At 39.4% G+C, this 19,406-nt stretch overlaps 1 protein-coding gene across 1 annotated transcript; it reads right to left on the reverse strand.

The window, feature by feature from the left end:
- Positions 1-1,021: 1,021 nt before the first annotated feature.
- phex (phosphate regulating endopeptidase homolog, X-linked) lies at positions 1,022-18,772 on the reverse strand. The gene is made up of 22 exons (XM_062985778.1): positions 18,504-18,772; positions 13,801-13,857; positions 12,986-13,147; positions 12,830-12,913; positions 12,464-12,690; positions 10,292-10,357; positions 10,099-10,215; positions 9,918-10,001; positions 8,645-8,787; positions 8,342-8,435; positions 7,600-7,728; positions 5,642-5,743; positions 5,487-5,564; positions 5,280-5,383; positions 4,374-4,432; positions 4,225-4,279; positions 4,043-4,110; positions 3,816-3,946; positions 2,547-2,612; positions 2,357-2,461; positions 1,637-1,713; positions 1,022-1,563 (listed from the first exon to the last, which is right to left on the reverse strand). Exons 1-22 carry the CDS (start codon positions 18,616-18,618, stop codon positions 1,461-1,463), a joined length of 2,226 nt encoding a protein of 741 aa, XP_062841848.1. The 5' UTR covers positions 18,619-18,772; the 3' UTR covers positions 1,022-1,460.
- Between the last annotated feature and the right edge of the window lie 634 nt (positions 18,773-19,406).

Raw genomic sequence — 19,406 nt, forward strand, 5'->3', positions numbered from 1 at the left:
TTAACTTCATCATGGATTATTGAATTTCCCAAGATGAAGAACACATCACCTTTGGTAATCCATGCTGAAAGTGTAGGAATAATATCATAACCTGTGTCTGAAGAAACTCCAGTGGCCTACACAGAGTCCCATTGGACAGCTTTGGAATGACCCTATATACTGCATATAGGATATATTGTATATTATTGTATAATAATATACAATATATATCTGTAATTTGAACCACGATGCCCCCTTCAAGGGTAAAAGTCTAGTTGGAGTGTAGATTACCAAAGGCACTAGAGGCCTGTCCTATTTTTAATTCACCTAATTTCCTGGGGTGCTATATTAGTCTGACCTCATGCTTCAACATGATGATCATTTATGTGTAGCGGAAATTACATAGGAACCCTGTGGTTGTCCCCACAACACACATACAAAAGACACCTTACAGAGGGAACACAAGGAACACTCGTTTGCTTAATTTACTTTAAAAATACAACCATTTTAATACTTTAAATAGCCATTATTTCTATTTCTATTTTTTAAAGTTATGACATATACACTGATCGGCCATAACATTAAAACCACCTCCTTGTTTTTACACTCACTGTCCATTTTATCAGCTCCACTTACCATATAGAAGCACTTTGTAGTTCTACAATTACTGACAGTAGTCCGTCTGTTTCTCTGCATGCTTTGTTAGCCCCCTTTCATGCTGTTCTTCAATGGTCAGGACTCCCACAGTACCATCACAGAACAGGTATTATTTGGGTGGTGGATCACTCTCAGCACTGCAGTGACACTGACATGGTGGTGGTGTGTTAGTGTGTGTTGTACTGGTATGAGTGGATCAGACATAGCAGTGCTGATGGAGTTTTTAAATACCGTGTCCACTCACTGTCCACTCTATTAGACACTCCTACCTAGTTGGTCTACCTTGTAGATGTAAAGTCAGATACGATCGCTCATCTATTGCTGCTGCAATATAGTATTTAGTATATATATATATATTCATAATAAAAGAACAACAACAAAAATGCACATTTAATATTCCATTTATAAAAATCAAATTCAACGTAAGGTCTTATAAACCTGGCACTGCTCATGTAATGCAATGTTGCCTTTAGCAAATCATAGTATCAGGCTGATTTTTTATACATGATGCAACAATGCAGCTGGTGTGATCAGATCAGGGTATTTTACAATAGCGGTTGCGTACAGTCTGATTGCTGATCGCCGGGCGGAGTCACTCCCTGTTGTTTCCCCGCCTTGGCACTCCGGGCGTGAAGTCCATCAAACAGCAGCGGACAGAACGTCATGAAAAGAAAACAGACAGTAGACGGACACTTTGAGTCTCCGTGTGTTCCAAAGGACCTTTGATCAGATGGTCCAGCATGGGCATTGCCATTCAGTACCAATGTCAAGGTCAACCACTGTTGGCCCATGTTTACAGATTCTTCTACCTTCTTTTTTTAATGCTACCACACCCGGCAGGACTCCGCCCCTCTGTTCATGATCGACATCTCGGGGCAGTTATAGGCTTCGCGGAACTCCTCGTAGTTACTCATGGCACCGACAACCCTTGGGAACGAAAGCAGGAGCAAAGTGAGTGTCGTGCCAACTGGGTTACATGTATGCTGTGTGTATAACCTACCTGTATTTAGGAGGGCTGTGAGCTCCACTGAGGATCTGATTTCGTGCTGCTTCTGGTCTGTGGGCATCACAGCGTACCTAAAACCAACACCATAGAGTTCTGTTAATGACCAAAAGTATCTGGACACATGACCATGACCTGGTTGGTCATTCCATTCCAAAACCGTGGGTCTGTCCAAAAACCCAGTGATCTCTCTGCATCTAAATTCTTAGATGCCTTAAAATGCTGCCTACTAAGGTGCCTTATTTCAAAGTGATAATCTGACTGAATAACAAGGGAGCATCCGATGCTTCTAAATAATCTGCCTTATGAGTTTTATGTCTTATTAGAATCCTCTTTATATAGGCTGCCTAGGTAGGCAGTAGGCAGCAAGGCAGCTCACTAGGTATATGTATTTCATTACAATCTAGTGTTTGTGGACGTTTGTGCCAGTTCTGTCCGAAGGAAGGGCATTTGTAGGGTCAGGGCATTACGCTGAGTTCACAAATCAAGGTTCCAATTCATTCCCATTGTGTTTAATGGGATTTAGGTCAAGGATCTGTGCAGACCATTGTCAGTCCATGTCTTTACGATCATTGCTTTGTGGACGAATGCCCTTCCCTAAGCTGTTGCCACTGTACTGGAAGCATATAGTCTGTTTTATATAATTGATTGTATACATCTGTATGACTGTTGTTGTTTACAACCATGTGGGTCCACCACATGTAAGAAGTAACTTACATGAGCATAACTGAGGAAGAACAGCTGGTTGTTGCTCAGCCCCACCCCTGGTAACGACGGTTCCTCCGCTCCAGACCTCTCCTTCTCAATCCACCTCCGGTAAGCCTACAAATCAACCCACGTAAAACAACACATCCTCAGTACTTTACACAGACTGAACGGATTATCTCCCTCAGGCGAGTAACCGTACCCTAAAAGCTTCTCGTATTCCTCCATTATCGGCTATGTTCTCCGCCAGAGTCCTCTTCCCTTTCACCTGTGAATGAGCGGGACTATAATTAACACGGGTTCTTAGTACAAAAAGAAATGAGCTTGCTGGACAATACATTGAAAGAGTTTAATAACACAATGTTTGTTTCCATTGACGTACTTTGGACATTCTTAAGGACAGCAGGAGACTCAGACTCTTGATGCCTTTCTTCCTCAAGTTCTGAGGGTCAATCAATATGAACCAGACATGTGGCCTGAAGGGCATGAGGTACAGAATGGTATTGTGGATTTGCCATGAAGGAGCTGTAGTAGTCCAGCCTTAAAATGCCAAGTGGCTGGACAAGAATCTGAGAGCTTTCCATTGAGAGGATTCGCCAAATCTTGGACTGGCATGATCAGGTCAGGTAAGCACCATGAGCCGAGAAGGATAGCTAGCCATCCAAGACAACACCAATGGTCAGATGGTTTATTCTGAGAGTCAGCCATAACATTAAATATACCTCCTTGTTTCTACACTCACTGTCCATTTTATCAGCTCCACTTACCATATAGAAGCACTTTGTAGTTCTACAATTACTGACTGTAGTCCATCTGTTTCTCTGCATGCTTTGTTAGCCCCCAATTATGCTGTTCTTCAATGGTCAGGAGGTGGATCATTCTCAGCATTGCAGTGACACTGACATGGTGGTGGTGTGTTAGTGTGTGTTGTGCTGGTATGAGTGGATCAGACACAGCAATGCTGCTGGAGTTTTTTAATACCATGTCCACTCACTGTCCACTTTATTAGACACTCCTACCTAGTTGGTTCACCTTGTAAAGTCAGAGACGATCGCTCATCTATTAATGCTGTTTGAGTTGGTCATCTTCTAGACCTTCATGGGCACTGTTGGTTGGATATTTTGGTTGGTGGACTATTCTCAGTCCAGCAGTGACTGTGGTCAATCAGCATTTCTGTGTCTTATCCACTCCTACCAGCAAAGTAGGATAGTGGTCCTAGGAGAGTCCTGACCATTAAAGAACAACATGAAAGGGGGCTAACAAAGCATACAGAGAAACAGATGGACTACACTCAGTAATCGTAGAACCACAAAGTGCTTCTATATGGTAAGTGGAGCTGACAAAATGGACAGTGAGTGTAGAAACAATGAGGTGGATTTAATGTTATGGCCGATCAGTGTATACTGTGATTTCAGTAAGTATTTCACTGCAGTATGTATAAAAAGTAAGTTTTAATAAACTGTAACTGTACATTTAGTCCTGCCACTTTCCAGTAGTAGTTGTTGTATTGGTCAATCATACACTGGGTCTTGTCGTTGAAGTGAGCGACCGAAGCATTGCTCCACCACTGGTTGAGATTCCCATCCTTGTCATACTTCCGACCTGGATGAGCACACAAATGCAAACATGTCAGTTCAGCAGTTTAGTTTTTTCCATTTATTTGTAGAAATAGGTCACTGTACATTGATAATGGCTCACCGTTGTTGTCGAAACCATGAGTCAACTCGTGTCCGACAATGACACCAATGGCTCCATAGCTTAAAGATCTAGCGCACAGGCTAAAACCATTAAAAACTTTTCACAGGTTAAAACCATTTAAAAATGTGAGTTTGAGTTTCCTGTCAAACTCAAACTCACATTTTAAGAGCATGTTCTCTTACCTAGGGTAATCTGAACCCCAGAAGAATGGCTTCTGAAGCTCTCCTGCTGGAAACCCTTAAAAAACCCAATTATATTCATAAATATTATAAATAGCAAGCATATTGATCTAACATATTCATCTAGCTTGGATATAGCAAGTGCTTCTTACTAATCTGATTGGTGGAAGAGCTGTAGAAGGCATTGACGGTTGTAGGGTTGGTGAACCACCTGGATGAAGAAAGGGACTTCAACATCTAATCCTTTAGATATGCAACAATGGGTCTGTGTGAAAACCTACTGATCTCTCTACATAGACACATTTTATGTCTATGCACTCCTGTCTAAATTCTTAGATGACTTAATATGCTGCCTACCAAGGTGCCTTGTTCTTAGCGATATTGTGACCGGATAACAAGGACCCTCAGTGTCCTCTCTAATCCAGAAAGGCAATCCCTGCATACAGCATGGCACAACTTTTGTCACAAAAAATCTATTACAGCAAAGTCTAATACGGCGGACGGAAGCGTAGCAGCAAACAAAGTTCTTTTCGAATGTAAGTAATTCTCATTCATTTTTAATTGTTATAAATGTGTACAAGTGTAATTTATTTGCAATTGTGGGTCTGTCCGTGACAAGTTAACAGTTTTCGGTACATGGAGGGAGATGTTAGGAATGCTAGTCAAGTCAAGTCAAATTTATTTGTATAGCTCTTTTTACAATACACATAGTCTCAAAGCAACTTTACAGAATCCAGGACCGACAGACCAAAAACCCCCATTGAGCAAGCCGAGGGTTACTGTGGCAAGGAAAAACTCCCTTAAAATTACAGGAAGAAACCTTAAAATGAACTAAACTCAGCAGGGACCCACATCCTCCTTGGGTGGCCTGAAGGATAATTAGAATAAGGGTTGTGTCAAGTAAGCCCATTGATTTGAATGGCCTGGGACTAACTGTTAGTTTAGTAAGCTTAGTTTAATAATCGCTGTTTAAGGACAATGTCTCTAGTAGGAGCTCACTAGGTTTTTAGACAGACCCAACAAGTTACTCAACGCTCATACCAATAGCATGAACTCACTCTGTACGAGGTACGGTCTTTCTGAGCCAGCCGATGTCTGACTGTGCGATAAAACGCAACGTCTGCATCACGTTTCCGAAGTAGTCGTTCTCGGAGAATGACAACTGCGTGGATGAGAAAGATGAATAGCTGGTTTAATGAAGTATGACGTTAAAAAGAAAAGACTTGGACATTCTTGCTGAGAATATGGAAACCAGTTAAAAATACCTGTTTGATGTCTTCGTTGATGTATGTGTCGTTCAATATGAACTCAGGGTAACCCACTTTGGGCAAGACAGCATGCGCCTGGCGTGAGAAAGTAAAGTCGATGGGTAACGGAACCAAAAAGCTAAAACAAACAGAAGTAGCAGAGCCGAACAAACCTTTTCTATCGCTTTTGTCTTTGTTTCTGCGTCCATCCAGTCATTTTCTTTCTTCAGCATGTCAATAAAGGCCCACCGGATCCCCTTAATCAGCTCCTCCATCTTTCAAAATACAAACATAGCCATTAATACAAGCTAACTTTACCTCACACAAGCTTATTTAGAAAACTTAGGAAAGTAGTTTATTTTTAAGCAATATAACTATTTTGTGTACCTTTTTATATAGCATTTACATAATATTTAATAAATTAGTGTGCCGTTTGTGACATTTAGCAGATTAGCACCCGCCATTCAGATCCACTAGATGGAGACAACAAGACAAAATGTCGCATAAATTGTTGTATTGTTGGATCGTCTGAGATGTTAATGGGGTCATAAATGCATAAAATATGGACTTTTAGTCGAATTAAAATAAATTAAAGATGTTATAAAATAAAAATACAGTATTCACAAACCCCATTTCTAGAAAGGTTTGGTAAAATGCAGTAAAACAACAATCTGTGATTTGCTAATTCTCTTGAAGCTTCATTTACCTGACAAAAGTACAAAGAAAACATTCCTAATTTAATAATATTTTTTAAATCTTAACAAATGTATAATTTGATGCCTTACACACTCAAAAAAGTTTAGACAGACGCATGTTTATCTTAACTTCTACATTTTTTAATTGTTAGGGAACTGAAGATGCTAATTGTTGCAAACACTCAACATTTCTGGACAAAGAAAATTTTACTTTAATTTTTGATAAATAAATGCAATTTATGGATCCTTTATGCCAAGTTCACACTACACGACTAAATCTTTTGCACTCGGGAGTCTTTCAGTCGGTATGTATTTCACACTACACGACTGATCGATGATGGGGGGTTTCACACTACACCACCTATCACCAACTGGAATCGCAGGCGAGCTTCTCTGCTCTCACAAATATCTTCATGTTACGAAAACACACGCGAGATGTGACGAAAGGTTTAATGATACCACGTCCTAAAATGCACAAGTAGCGAGCGATCAAAGTTTGTGCACGTAAAAACAAAGAGAAAAAATAAATGCATCTTAGTGGATTTGGCTTGGGTTGTTGTGTAGTGAGTTGGAGGTTAATAAATATTTTTGCAATGCAACGTTGGTGTTTTGTAGAGAACGATAATTGTATTATGATATAAACTATATTAAGCCCCTGTACAGCCTTTTACACTCCTCCCCTGCATTTCTTCTCACGCTGTATCTTGCGTTCTCATTGGCTGTTCGACATAGCACGCATTGCCAGTCGGGAAACACCCATTCAGATATCTGACATGCTAGATATCTCGATCCGGTCGCCGAACGCCCAATGAACCGCTCGGATCGAGTTGTTGGGTAGTTCACACTTAGCGATTAAGAGCCGAGTTTTGATCGCCGAGCGAACGCAGAGTTGCTCCCGAGCCAGCAAATCTAGCGGTGACCAGTCGCCGAGCGAAAATCAGGGCAAGAATCATGTAGTGTGAACTAGGCATTAGGAAGAAAATGCTCATACCAGGCACTGCAGTATGATACCATGCGCACACCAATTATATTAATTCACTGTCCGTTTTACCACCACTTTATCATATCTTTATTATATTCAGGGTCGCGGTGGGTTCGACTCACTGGGTGAAAGGTAGGAAACACCCCGGACAGGTCGCCAGTCCATAACAAGGCGAACACACACACACTATTTAGGGCAATTTTTAGTACCTCCAATTAACCTGACAGCATGTCTTTGGACTGTAGGTGGAAACCAGAGCTACTGGAGGAAACCCACACAGACACGGGGAGAACATCCAAACACAGCAAGGACTCAAACATCACGTTAGGCTGGTTTAAATTCTAGGCTGTGCAAATAATCCAGATAAATCTTATATATTTATAGATTGTATTTATATATAATATATATTGTATTTAAAATATTTCTATAGATAAACAGGAAAGGAAAGGATTACCATGTGCTTCTTGTCTTCCTGGAAGTGCTTATCAACGAAGAGGCGTCCGGTGGCATACATGAGCGTCCCTTCCACGTAATTCACACACTTGTCCCAGCGAGGAGCAAGAGACGTCGTACCGGTTGTGACCTGCCAGCAAAGATTAGTCCAACATTTCTTACTAATATATATTATTAACTTATTTATTTATTATATTGATCTATGTATTTTTACACCAACTATCTAATTATATACAGAGGATTGATTCCTTGAATTTTTGTGCACTTTATGTTGTAGATTACATTTTTTAATAGATTTAATTGCCATTAAAAACTGACAAAGTGATAACATATAAAATGAATTAATTTATTTTTATTATTTCATCATTATATCATGGTCAGGGTTCCAGCAGACCCGGTTCCACCAGGAAACATTAGAGGCAGAAATACACTGGACAGGGTGTACATCCATCACAGGGCATGATTATTATTATTGTTATTATTAAATCAGCAGTAAAATTAAGCTAGCCCACTACCCCTGGGATCTAGGGTTCGAATCCCCAGCAATGCTATCAGCCGGTCTGGCTACGAACTACATACAGACATGATTGACTATGTCTGAGAGTCTGTGATGTGTTACCGCATCGCACCCAATGATTCCAGGGAGACCGGACCCACCATGACCATGACCAGAATAAAGCCATTGTAAAAACTTGAAAATGAAATCTGAACTTGCATTACAAAGTACCAACTGGTGGACTCACTCGAGCAAAGTCGAGATATCTGTAAAGGAAACGTCTACTAAGCGTCGTGACCCTGGACAGGATGGACCTCCACACAACATAGTTGGCCAATGTCCTGGAACAAGGAACAGGGACACAGAGATAAAGTGGCATTAAATTAGATAAACAAATACACAAACACATAAATACTCTGAATAACACACACACACACACAAAGCAGAACATTGTGTTAGCACACAGAGAAGCGAAATCTGGCTTTACGACACTAATAGGTGGCGTCTGGGTATCTGGGTATCTGGCTTTTGTCAGTGTGGTTCTGGATACCTGCTGTCGGTGTTACCGATGAGTTTAAAGAGGTCCTTCATGTACTGAGGAGCACGTATGATCACCGGCTCAGAGGATGAGATGGACAGGTCTGGATACAGGGTAGAGTCGATCGTCGCTTTCACGAAATTGAGCCAGTTGAACTGTATAAAGGGAGGAAAGAGAGAACCGGTTCTGTAAAATAGCAAGTCATGGACGACGATTTTTTTAAACACGGGTGCTTAGGTGGTGCAGGGGTAACTTTGAATTTGAATTTCAGTGGTGCTACCAGCCTGAACGGGTGCTCGACAGACACGACCGAGCGTGTCTGCATAGGCGTAAAAAGGAAGTTGATTGTAGGAGAGCTGTTGTGTTCCAAATACCATCCTATATATTAAATAGCATTCGATAAATTGGATTTCGACCAATGGCGAGCACCTTATTCTCCCTTTTAGCGGGTTCAATTGCTCCATTGCGTCATGCTTCCTCTCCACCAATGCCGATCCCCGCTCTGATTGAGGAGAACGAAGCTAACCCACGCCCCCTTCGACACGTGGGCAGCACGCCGTATGCATCTTATCACCTACACTTTGACGAATGCAGTGCAGCTTAGCTGTGTGTACGGAGGGACACACCCTGAGAGCACTCTTTTCTCATCTTCTAAAAACAAACTGAACTTACTAGTCAAAACGGATGTCCACACACTTTTGGCCTTACAGTGTACACTGATCAGCCATAACATTAAAACCACCTCCTTGTTTCTACACTCACTGTCCATTTTATCAGCTCCACTTACCATATAGAAGCACTTTGTAGTTCTACAATTACTGACTGTAGTCCATCTATTTCTCTGCATGCTTTGTTAGCCCCCTTTCATGCCGTTCGTCAATGGTCAGGACCCCCACAGGACCACTACAGAGTTGGCATTATTTGGGTGGTGGATCATTCTCAGTACTGCAGTGACACTGACATGGTGGTGGTGTGTTAGTGTGTGTTGTACTGGTATGAGTGGATCAGACACAGCAGCGCTGCTGGAGTTTTTAAACACCTCACGGTCACTGCTGGACTGAGAATAGTCCACCAACCTAAAAATATCCAGCCAACAGTGCCCGTGTGCAGCGTCCTTTGACCACTGATGAAGGTCTAGAAGACGACCAAGTCAAACAGCAGCAATAGATGTGCGATCGTCTATACATCGACTTTACATCTACAAGGTGGACCAACTAGAAAGGAGTGGACAGTGAGTGGACACGGTACTTAAAGTATAATAGAATAAAATAGTGCAGAATCGTACCTCTGGAATGGTGCGCTGAAGTTTGGACAGGCTGTATTTGTTGTACATGTTCTCACTGGTCCGGTTCTCGAAAGGAATCGTGATCTAGAACCACACAGGGAACGGAAACGTTCGTTAAAGCAACACGGTGAATGAACAGAACCTCAAAAATAATAATAATAAAATAATAAAGATTTGACACCTGAGCAAGTTTCATCTCGAATTCAAGCGCGGCTTTCATCTGCCCCTCAGCAGTTATTGTGTCGGCTCCCAGCATGACGCTTATGTCCACCATGAGCCTGAGCAGAGCCTCTCGATTCTGATCGGCGACAATAAGGCGGTTAGCAGGGGTTACAGACTTTGTTAGTTTTACGTCTGGTGTGTGCTAGACTTACTGTCTGAGCCTCGGTGCTGTTACTGATGTAATCATCTCGGGATAAAGCCAAGGATGCCTGATCGAGCTGAGAAAAGAGTCAAATATAAAAACATTGGGTTACGGAGGAAGAATCAATAAGGTCAGAATACTTACAGATGTGGTCGCATGTCTGTCTGTACCATCAATAAACTAGATTTATTAATTTAATTAGATTTTTAATTTGTACCAATAGTTAGTAGATTACAGTTATTATTACAGATACTAATACTTCTACTAATATTACTATTACTACTCACCACCACTAATAATGCTAGTACTACAACTATTATTCCTACTTCTATTACTACCAATACCATTACTACTGTAACTACCACCACTACTATTACAGCTACTTCTACATCAGTTACTACCAATACCATTACTACTATAACTACTACCACTACTATTACAGCCACTTCTACTTCCATTACTACCAATACCATAACTACTATCACCACCACTACTATTACAGCTACTTCTACATCATTACTACCAATACCATTACTACTATAACTACTACCACTACTATTACAGCCACTTCTACTTCCATTACTACCAATACCATAACTACTATCACCACCATTACTATTACAGCTACTTCTACATCATTACTACCAATACCATTACTACTATAACTACCACTACTTCAACTCTCACTTTGACTTTTGACATTTACTACTATTACTACTGCTACTATCACTACTACTACTTTTTTCATGTTTATTACTACTAATACCACTACTACCACTACTATTACAGCTACTTCTTCATCCATTACTACCAATGCTATAACTACCATTACTTCAACTCTATTGCTACTAATACCATTACTACTGTCTCTACTGCTCCTACTACTATTACTGCCACCACTACTACTACGTCTTCTAGTTTTATTACTACTAATAAAACTACTACTATCACCACTACTACTACTACTTCTAGTTTTATTACTACTAATACTACTACTACTATCACCACCACTACTATTACAACTATTATTACTTATTTTACTTTGATTACTACTAATACCACCAGTACTATTACTAGTATTACTATCACTACTACTACTAACAGCACTACTGTCACTATTACTCCTTCTTCTTTTACTACTATTACTACTTCTACTACGAATACCACCATCACCACCACCACTACTACTGTTACTACTACTACTATCACTACATCTACTATTACTATCAGCACCACCACTACTACTATTACTACTACTACTACTATCACTACATCTACTATAACTATCACCACCACTACTATTACTATTACTAATACTACTATCACTACATCTACTATTACTATCACCACCACTACTACTACTATTACTACTACTACTATCACTACATCTACTATTACTATCACCACCACCACTACTACTATTACTACTACTATCACTACATCTACTATTACTATCACCACCACCACCACTACTACTATTACTACTACTACTATCACTACATCTACTATAACTATCACCACCACTACTATTACTACTACTACTATCACTACATCTACTATTACTATCACCACCACCACTACTACTATTACTACTACTATCACTACATCTACTATTACTATCACCACCACCACTACTACTATTACTACTACTACTATCACTACATCTACTATAACTATCACCACCACTACTATTACTACTACTACTATCACTACATCTACTATTACTATCACCACCACCACTACTACTATTACTACTACTATCACTACATCTACTATTACTATCACCCCCACCACTACTACTATTACTACTACTACTATCACTATCACCACCACTACTATTACTACTACTACTACTACTAATACCAGCACAACTACTACTACTAATACTAGTAATAATAATATAATACCACTACTACTAATACCACCATTACTTCTAATAATAATAATAATACCACCACTACTGCTACTACTACTAAAACTAATAATAGTAATACTTTAATCACAACTACTACAACAATTTTTACTACCACTACTACTATTATTACCACAACTATTTCTACTTCTAATAATACCATAATACCAGTTTGCTTTGTCCAATATAAAATCAACTTAAATGTATTTTCTAATGTAATAATATCATTTTTATTATTAGGATGGTGGATGTTGGATCTCTCAGTCTTACCTTGATGACATACTGCTGGGAGTTCTTGTCGTCCGGTGAGACGTACAGACGTAGCAGGACAGACTTGCTGTACTGAGTGCGGATCTGAGCCAGCGTCTGTAACAGGTCGAACTTCCTCTCATCCCAGTGCACGTCCACACCCAGCGCATCACCCAGCACGGGCCAGCGGAACTCACGCTTCTTCAACTCCTTCAGTAACTGCTTGGCGTCCAGCACCTCCAAAGCAGCTGTGATGGGCCATTAGCACGGTAGGTTAAGTTATTATCATTTTATACACAACGACCAAAAGTATGTGGACACCTGATAATAAGCTTGTCGGACATTTGGTCAAAATTAGACAAATTTCCATGACCTGGCAACACTCACTCTCATTCATACAGGAGCGGTAGAGCACCTTGGCCTTCTTCACCGCCTCAATGTCCCCCTCCGTCGTGGGCTGTTCCAGCAGCTCTGAGATGTATCCAACACTCATTACCATCAGGACAGAAAAATAACAAGATTTACATTTTTACACTGCGGTACCTTTAAGTTTCAGGTCCACGTTCTGTCTGAGCCAGGGGTAGATCCCGTAGCTGGAGGAATCTTCCGGAATGGGGTGCTCCTTGATCCAGCCCCCGCAGGCATACTGGTAGAAATCGTCACATGGGTTGACGGCGAGGTCCATCTTGCTTAGGATGGAACCAGCTATACACCACAACAGATGTAAGAATTAGAAAGTGTCACGACCTTCATGATTTGAGCTTCTTCTTGATTGGGTCACACACTTTCACACACGTTTGAAATTTAAAGTTTGCATCCTTTTGTCAAAGTCATGTACAGTATATTATCACACAGCAGTTTTGGGATTTCAATGATTTCTACAACAGTTTATTTCTAAATTTTCTTTCTTTTTTTTTTTTTTTTTTTTTTACAAATAATTTATTATGTATTCCCATTACTTATTTATTTATTCCCAAATTTGTTATATATATAGTTTGAATCCTGAATCAGCAGGCACAACTGCAGTCAGTCAGCTGGGTGGGAAAAGACCGAACTAAAAAAAGTGAGGGTGGGGTCTTCGCCGCTGTGTAAGGGCCCTGGTTAGTAGCCCAGGGCACCTGCATAGAACTGGAGGAACGTGGAGATTAGTGTGTGACACTCCATGTGTGAGACTGGCCAAATCCACTGACTGGTGAATAAGAAGGGGTTGGTGGACTGGACGCAATCAGGGTCCCAAGCAGTGGATGACTTCAGAGGTCTTGTGTTTTGACAGCATTTTTGATGGGTAGTCATAATGTTTTGGCTCATCAATGTACATTGACGATGAATCACTGTAAAGTCATATTATCTAATGCTACCTGCTTCAATGCACTCCGGCGTGAGGCAGAATTCTCCATTTCCTGTTTTCTGTGACACTAGACAAAAAAGTGGAAAATATTATTAGTAAAGGGAGCATGGACTGTAATATCATGCACAAGAGAAGTGGACACACCCTGCAGCTCTTGGGTATAGATGTCACGAGGAATGCTGACCTAATATTCATTACAGGATACCAATGAGGTTAAAGAGGCCAAACACACCCACCCACCCACCCACACACACACACACACACACACACACACACACACACACACACACAAACAAGCAATAAATTACTTTTAATATCCTATAAAAACATTTCTGTTAAATCTGGAATACTGTAGATTCAGACGCCTCAACTGTTTTTTAAACGTTATTATCTCACGTATTGGATTTTGAATGGATATAATTACCATTTTTACCCAGTAATCTACACTTAATTACCCATAATAAACAAATTACAGACAATGTGTCTGTAAAAAGTGCCAATTTACATTTTACTGCTCTTAGATGAAGAAAAAAGCAGCAAGAGAAGAAGTAAAGGAAGAAGAAGAAAAGAACAAGAAAATTAAATGAAGAAGAAAAAGAAGTACTAGAAGAAGAAGAAGTACTAGAAGAAGAAGAGAAAGACAAAGAGAAAGAAAACACAAAAGAAGAAGACAAAGAAGAAAAAAGGAAGTAAAAGAGGTAAAAGATGCAACAGAAGAAGAAGTAAAAGAAGAAAAAGAAGCAGAAGAAGAGATAAAAGAAAAGTAGTAAAAGAAGTAGAAGAGGAAGAAGAAGAAAAAAGAAGCACACAAATAAGTAAAAGAAGAAGCAGAAGAAGAAGTACAAGAAGAAGAAAAAAGACCACAAAAGGGTAAATGAAGAAGAAGACAAAGAAAAAGAGGAAGACAAAAATGAGGAAAAAGAAGACAAAAAGAGGAAACAGAAGAAGAAGAAAAGAAAAAAGAACAGGAAGAAGTAAAACAATAAGGAGACGAAGAAGAAAAAAAAAGAAGAAAACATAAAAGAAGTAGCAGAAGAAGTTAAAGAAAAAGAAGACAAAGAAGAGGAACAAGAGAAAAAAAGATGTAAAGAAGAAGCATAAAAAGAAAAAAAGAAGAACAAGTAGCAGAAAAAGCAGCAAAAGAAGTAAAAGAAAAGAAAAAGAAGACATAAAAGAAGAAGCAGAAAAAGAAGCAAAAGAAGTAAAAGAAAAACATCAGAAGTAAAAGAAGCATCAGAAGTAAAAGAAGCATCATTTAGATTTACATTTTCGGCATTTAGCAGACGCTCTTATCCAGACCGACTTACAGAAGTGCTTCCATAGTAAACATGACCTTACTCTAGTTTAAGTAGTCAACAGTCCAAGAACACAAATCTGCTAAAACCCTGATAGAACCAAATTGTTTTTTTGCAAGAAATGAATTAGCATTAGTGAGTGTTAGTAATCAGAAGAAGACATAAAAGAAGAAAAAATAAGTAAAATAATAGGAGGTAAAAGTGGAAGAAGAAGAAGAGAAAAAAAGATCAAGAAGAGATAAAACAATAAAAAGTAAAAGAAGAAGAAAAAGTAAAAGAAATAAGAAATAAAACAATAAGAAGTAACAGAAGTAGAAGACGTAAAAAAAAAAAGAAGTAAAAGAAGAATAATAAGAAATACACTGTACTCTGAATTCTTCTGACCGTGTTAATGCAGTACATATCTGTGTGGGTTGTAAATGTAAAGTATTTGCTGTATCAATGTTTACAGTCCGGTCCAACACTGGACAGCAGATGACCACAGCATGAACCGTCACAACCTCTCATTTCCAGAGTGTTTACTCAGCATGATGGAGCTTCATGACAAAACTACAGTTTTGTACCACACTGTGTGCTCAGCCACACTAATGATTATAGTTCTATTATTCATATATTGTAATTCTTTTTCAGCTCAGGGTTAAGTTAGGGTTAGGGTTAAGGTAAGGGTTAACACCATATTTGTCACTTTTATGCCTCCTCCCTTACAAAGATTCCATTTCTATAATCAGAGAGACTCACAGACTCACACGTGCACTAAAGTTCACTTCAACTTTCTTACTCAGGTCACTTAAAGTCAATAAAATAAGAGCTTGAACTAAAATGTGCTATTGTTTTAGAAACCGCACATCCTGGCCTGCAAAACTGCTCTGGTCTGGGTAATAACAGGCTTTGGGGTGAGCGGTGTAACATTATACTCACCCAAAATAATCTCACACACATGAAAACACACACATGATGCAGCTCGTGGGACTCAATCACACGACCAAATGTTGTCTCCAGTCGTGATAAATCATTGTTATTATTATTGTTATTAGTGTGATTGCCTAAAGGCAAGCACACTATTGATATTGTTATTTTCGTTTTCAATAAATTATCACCATTCCACCGTTTTTTTGTCCGGCTTTCTTCGTCCGCAATTTTCGAGATATTGATCCCGTTCCAGCGCCAAATCGTCCGGCCTATACGGGAATGGACTGCTTGTATACAGCTTTTATATTGAACCAACACTGTGCCCAGAGTGCCCGTTTTAAGGTGCCCGTTTTGCCCCATTGACTCCCATTCATTTTGAAAAAAATTTCGAGCTATCAACGCCGTTCCAACTCTTGATCGACCGGGTCATTAATTAGCGCCCAAATCCAAAAAATCATTCGGATACGCCCATCCGTGTGACATTTATGCCCGTTTTTGCCCGAATTTTTGGACAAAAAATTTGACACCTTTGGCTTTCCACACAACGTCAACGTGATGACGTAGGCGACCTGTTCAGGCCGTTCTGAGAGCAGAAAATGGCCACCGTCAAAAAATCTGACTTATTTTGGTCTGTAACTAAAGTATTAGTGATTTTTAAGGTGAAAACGCTGCACAGAATGAAATTATAATCCAGTTAGACTTTGCAGTGAGCGTCATATCGTTCACGTTACAACAGAAAAAAAGATATTATATCCGTTAGCTTTAAGGCTAACGAATGCATTAAAATCAAAGGGAATGGCTAATATGCTAAAGTAGGGACCGAAGTGTGAGTGCACTGTGCCTGAAAGCTGTAAATGAGACACAGCCGATCATAGATTGCGCAATACCATGGCCCCTACAGTGATAATCACATGTAAATGAATGAGTACTGATTTGTAAGCAGTAGAAACGTGCAGAAATGCTTTTATTTACAGGTTTGGCTTTTCAAACACACCCAGAGTGAACTTGTGCTCACACCACAGCTTGTACACAGATACAGTGGCCTGTCTGGGAGAAAGTATTCACACCCCACGCACCGCACCACTTCTAAACGCATGCGCACCCCCGACCTGTGAACGCCCGCCGACCGCCACACGGCAATCACACTCGCATTTTCTCCGGAAATGCACTCTCTAGTTATTATTGTTACTATTATTATAACTACAGCGGTACCTTGTAACTCAAAGTACCCTAAACTCAAAATCTTCATGGAGAAATGTGTACCCTTAACTTTGACGTTTAGGCTTTTTATTTTTTAACATTTTTAAATTTAGTTTCAAATCAACAACAAAAAAGCAAAACAACACAAAAAGGTAAACGATAAAGATAAAGAAGACCACAAAGAAGAGAATCAAGAAGAAGAAGTAAAAAAAAAAAAAAAAACAGGAAGAAGTAAAACAATAAGAGGAAGAAAAAGAAAGAAAATAAACATCAAGAAGTAGAAAAAGAGGCAAAAGAAGTGAATAAAGTATCAAAAGACGAATAAGTAAAACAAGAAAAAGAAGTAAAAGAATAAGAAGTAAAATAAGAAGAAGACAAAAAAGAGGAACAAGAAGAAGATGTAAAGAAAAAATAACAGGAAGTAGTAAAACAAGTAAAACAATAAGAAGATAAAGAAGTAACAGAAGACAAAGTAAAAGAATAAAAAGAAGAAGAGGATGTAAAGGAATAAGCAAAAGAAGAAAAAAGAAAATAAAGAACAAGAAGTAGAAGAAGAAGCAAAAGAAGTAAATAAAGCATCAGAAAACAAGAAAAAGCAGAGGAAAACGTGAATAAAAAAGCAGAAGAAGACGTAAAACAAGAAAAAGAAGTAAAAAACTAAGAAGAGAAAGAAGTAAACATTTGGTGGAAAGCTCCACATGTATCTGTGTTTATCTGGATTTTTCTCACTCTCACTTTTAAACTTGTGTTACAGCTCGAGGTTCTGACAAATCGTAAGAATTGTAAATAAATAAATAAATAAATAAATACGTAAATAAATACATAAATAAATAAATACATAAATAAATAAATACAAAAATAAATAAATACATAAATAAATAAGCTTAACAGGGATTAATGTATTAATAAAACAACACAGGAGCACTAAACTTCTCTACATGATGAAATTCCGCGCTCATTGTTTTAGTGCAATAAGAAATTATTTCTGTATTAATTAATTAATTTATTTATTTATTTTTTATTTATTTGTTAGAGTTTGTTGCTTGTTTTTTTTTTGGAGGCGTGGTTTTTTTTATTGTAATTTATTCTATATTAATAAGTTTTCAAAGTTTTGTCGGTTAACTACAACAAATTAGCATGTAGACGTATTAATGCTAGTTATTACAGTAGACTAAACGGAAGAAAACTAAAATTAATCTATGTACAATTAAACAAAATGAAAGGAATCGAATCTAGCTTCATTTGTGGCGGGAAATGATAAAGAAAGCCAAATTAGCTACATAGCTTCTAATGAGTGTAGCGCACTTACCTGCGATGACAGCAATCAGCAGAGCGAGGCAAAAGCACACCGATATGATAAGCGCCACTTTCGTGGGGGTGCAGGTGCCCGTGTTGGGTTTGGAGCCTCCGTTTAACATCTCCATCACCCCACCAAGTACCACCAGGTTAAGTCAGGTCAGATTTCAGGTTTTAGGTTTAGTTCTTCCTCTTGACTTCTGACCTTCTTGTTGAGGTTTCACCCCCGCTGGGTCAGAGCCGAGTCCCGATCGTCTGCTGTAACGAGAGTCTGACTGGAGAGTCTCTGACCGACTGAGAGGGAGCAGGAAGAGGGTGACTAATACAGGAGGAGGGGGAGGAAACTTAGCCGAAAAAAGGGAGAGGAGAGACAGCGGGAGTAGGAGGAACTTCTCGTCGAGCACCCCAGACTGCAGCCCTGAATTAGACCCAACAGGTCTAATTATACACGGCCGGGTGGGTCGTATGGGTGGGATGATTGCATGTGCGAGTGTGGAAGCGTACTCCAGGTCTGGCTGGGCTTAATTTTGGTCTGCGTGTGTTTACCCTGCAGGCCGGTGCCTGTTCTGGACGACCCAGCACCTGCCCACACTCAGCTCTAACTACATAATGATGAGTTTACCTTCGGGGTAAATAAAGCGCCTTGCCATCGTCTGTGTATGCTTGGGGTTGAAAGTTTACATACAAACACATAAATAAAAAGAAGAATCTTTATGTCATACACTGTCAATAGGAGACAGATCTGGACTGCAGGCAGGCCAGTCAAGCACACACACTCTACGAAGTCTATGAAGCTCTTTTACTGGAAAAACACAACACACAACAGTCCATAGTCACCATCGTTTGATTCTCTTCTTTGTGCCACATCGTACGTTTTCAATAGGAGACAGATCTGGACTGCAGGCAGGCCAGTCAA

Source organism: Trichomycterus rosablanca, chromosome 23 (genome assembly GCF_030014385.1).
Source record: "Trichomycterus rosablanca isolate fTriRos1 chromosome 23, fTriRos1.hap1, whole genome shotgun sequence".
NCBI lineage: Eukaryota > Metazoa > Chordata > Actinopteri > Siluriformes > Trichomycteridae > Trichomycterus > Trichomycterus rosablanca.

Bases quoted from the DNA above. Each gene is read 5' to 3' on its own strand.
- phex (XM_062985778.1), bottom strand. From the start codon at position 18,618: ATGGAGATGTTAAACGGAGGCTCCAAACCCAACACGGGCACCTGCACC. The intron at 5,384-5,486 runs GTATTTTTAACT...TCATCCACGCAG, and splicing joins TCAACGAAGACATCAAACAG to TTGTCATTCTCCGAGAACGA. The intron at 4,433-5,279 runs GTGAGTTCATGC...TTCTTCATCCAG, and splicing joins AAGACCGTACCTCGTACAGA to GTGGTTCACCAACCCTACAA.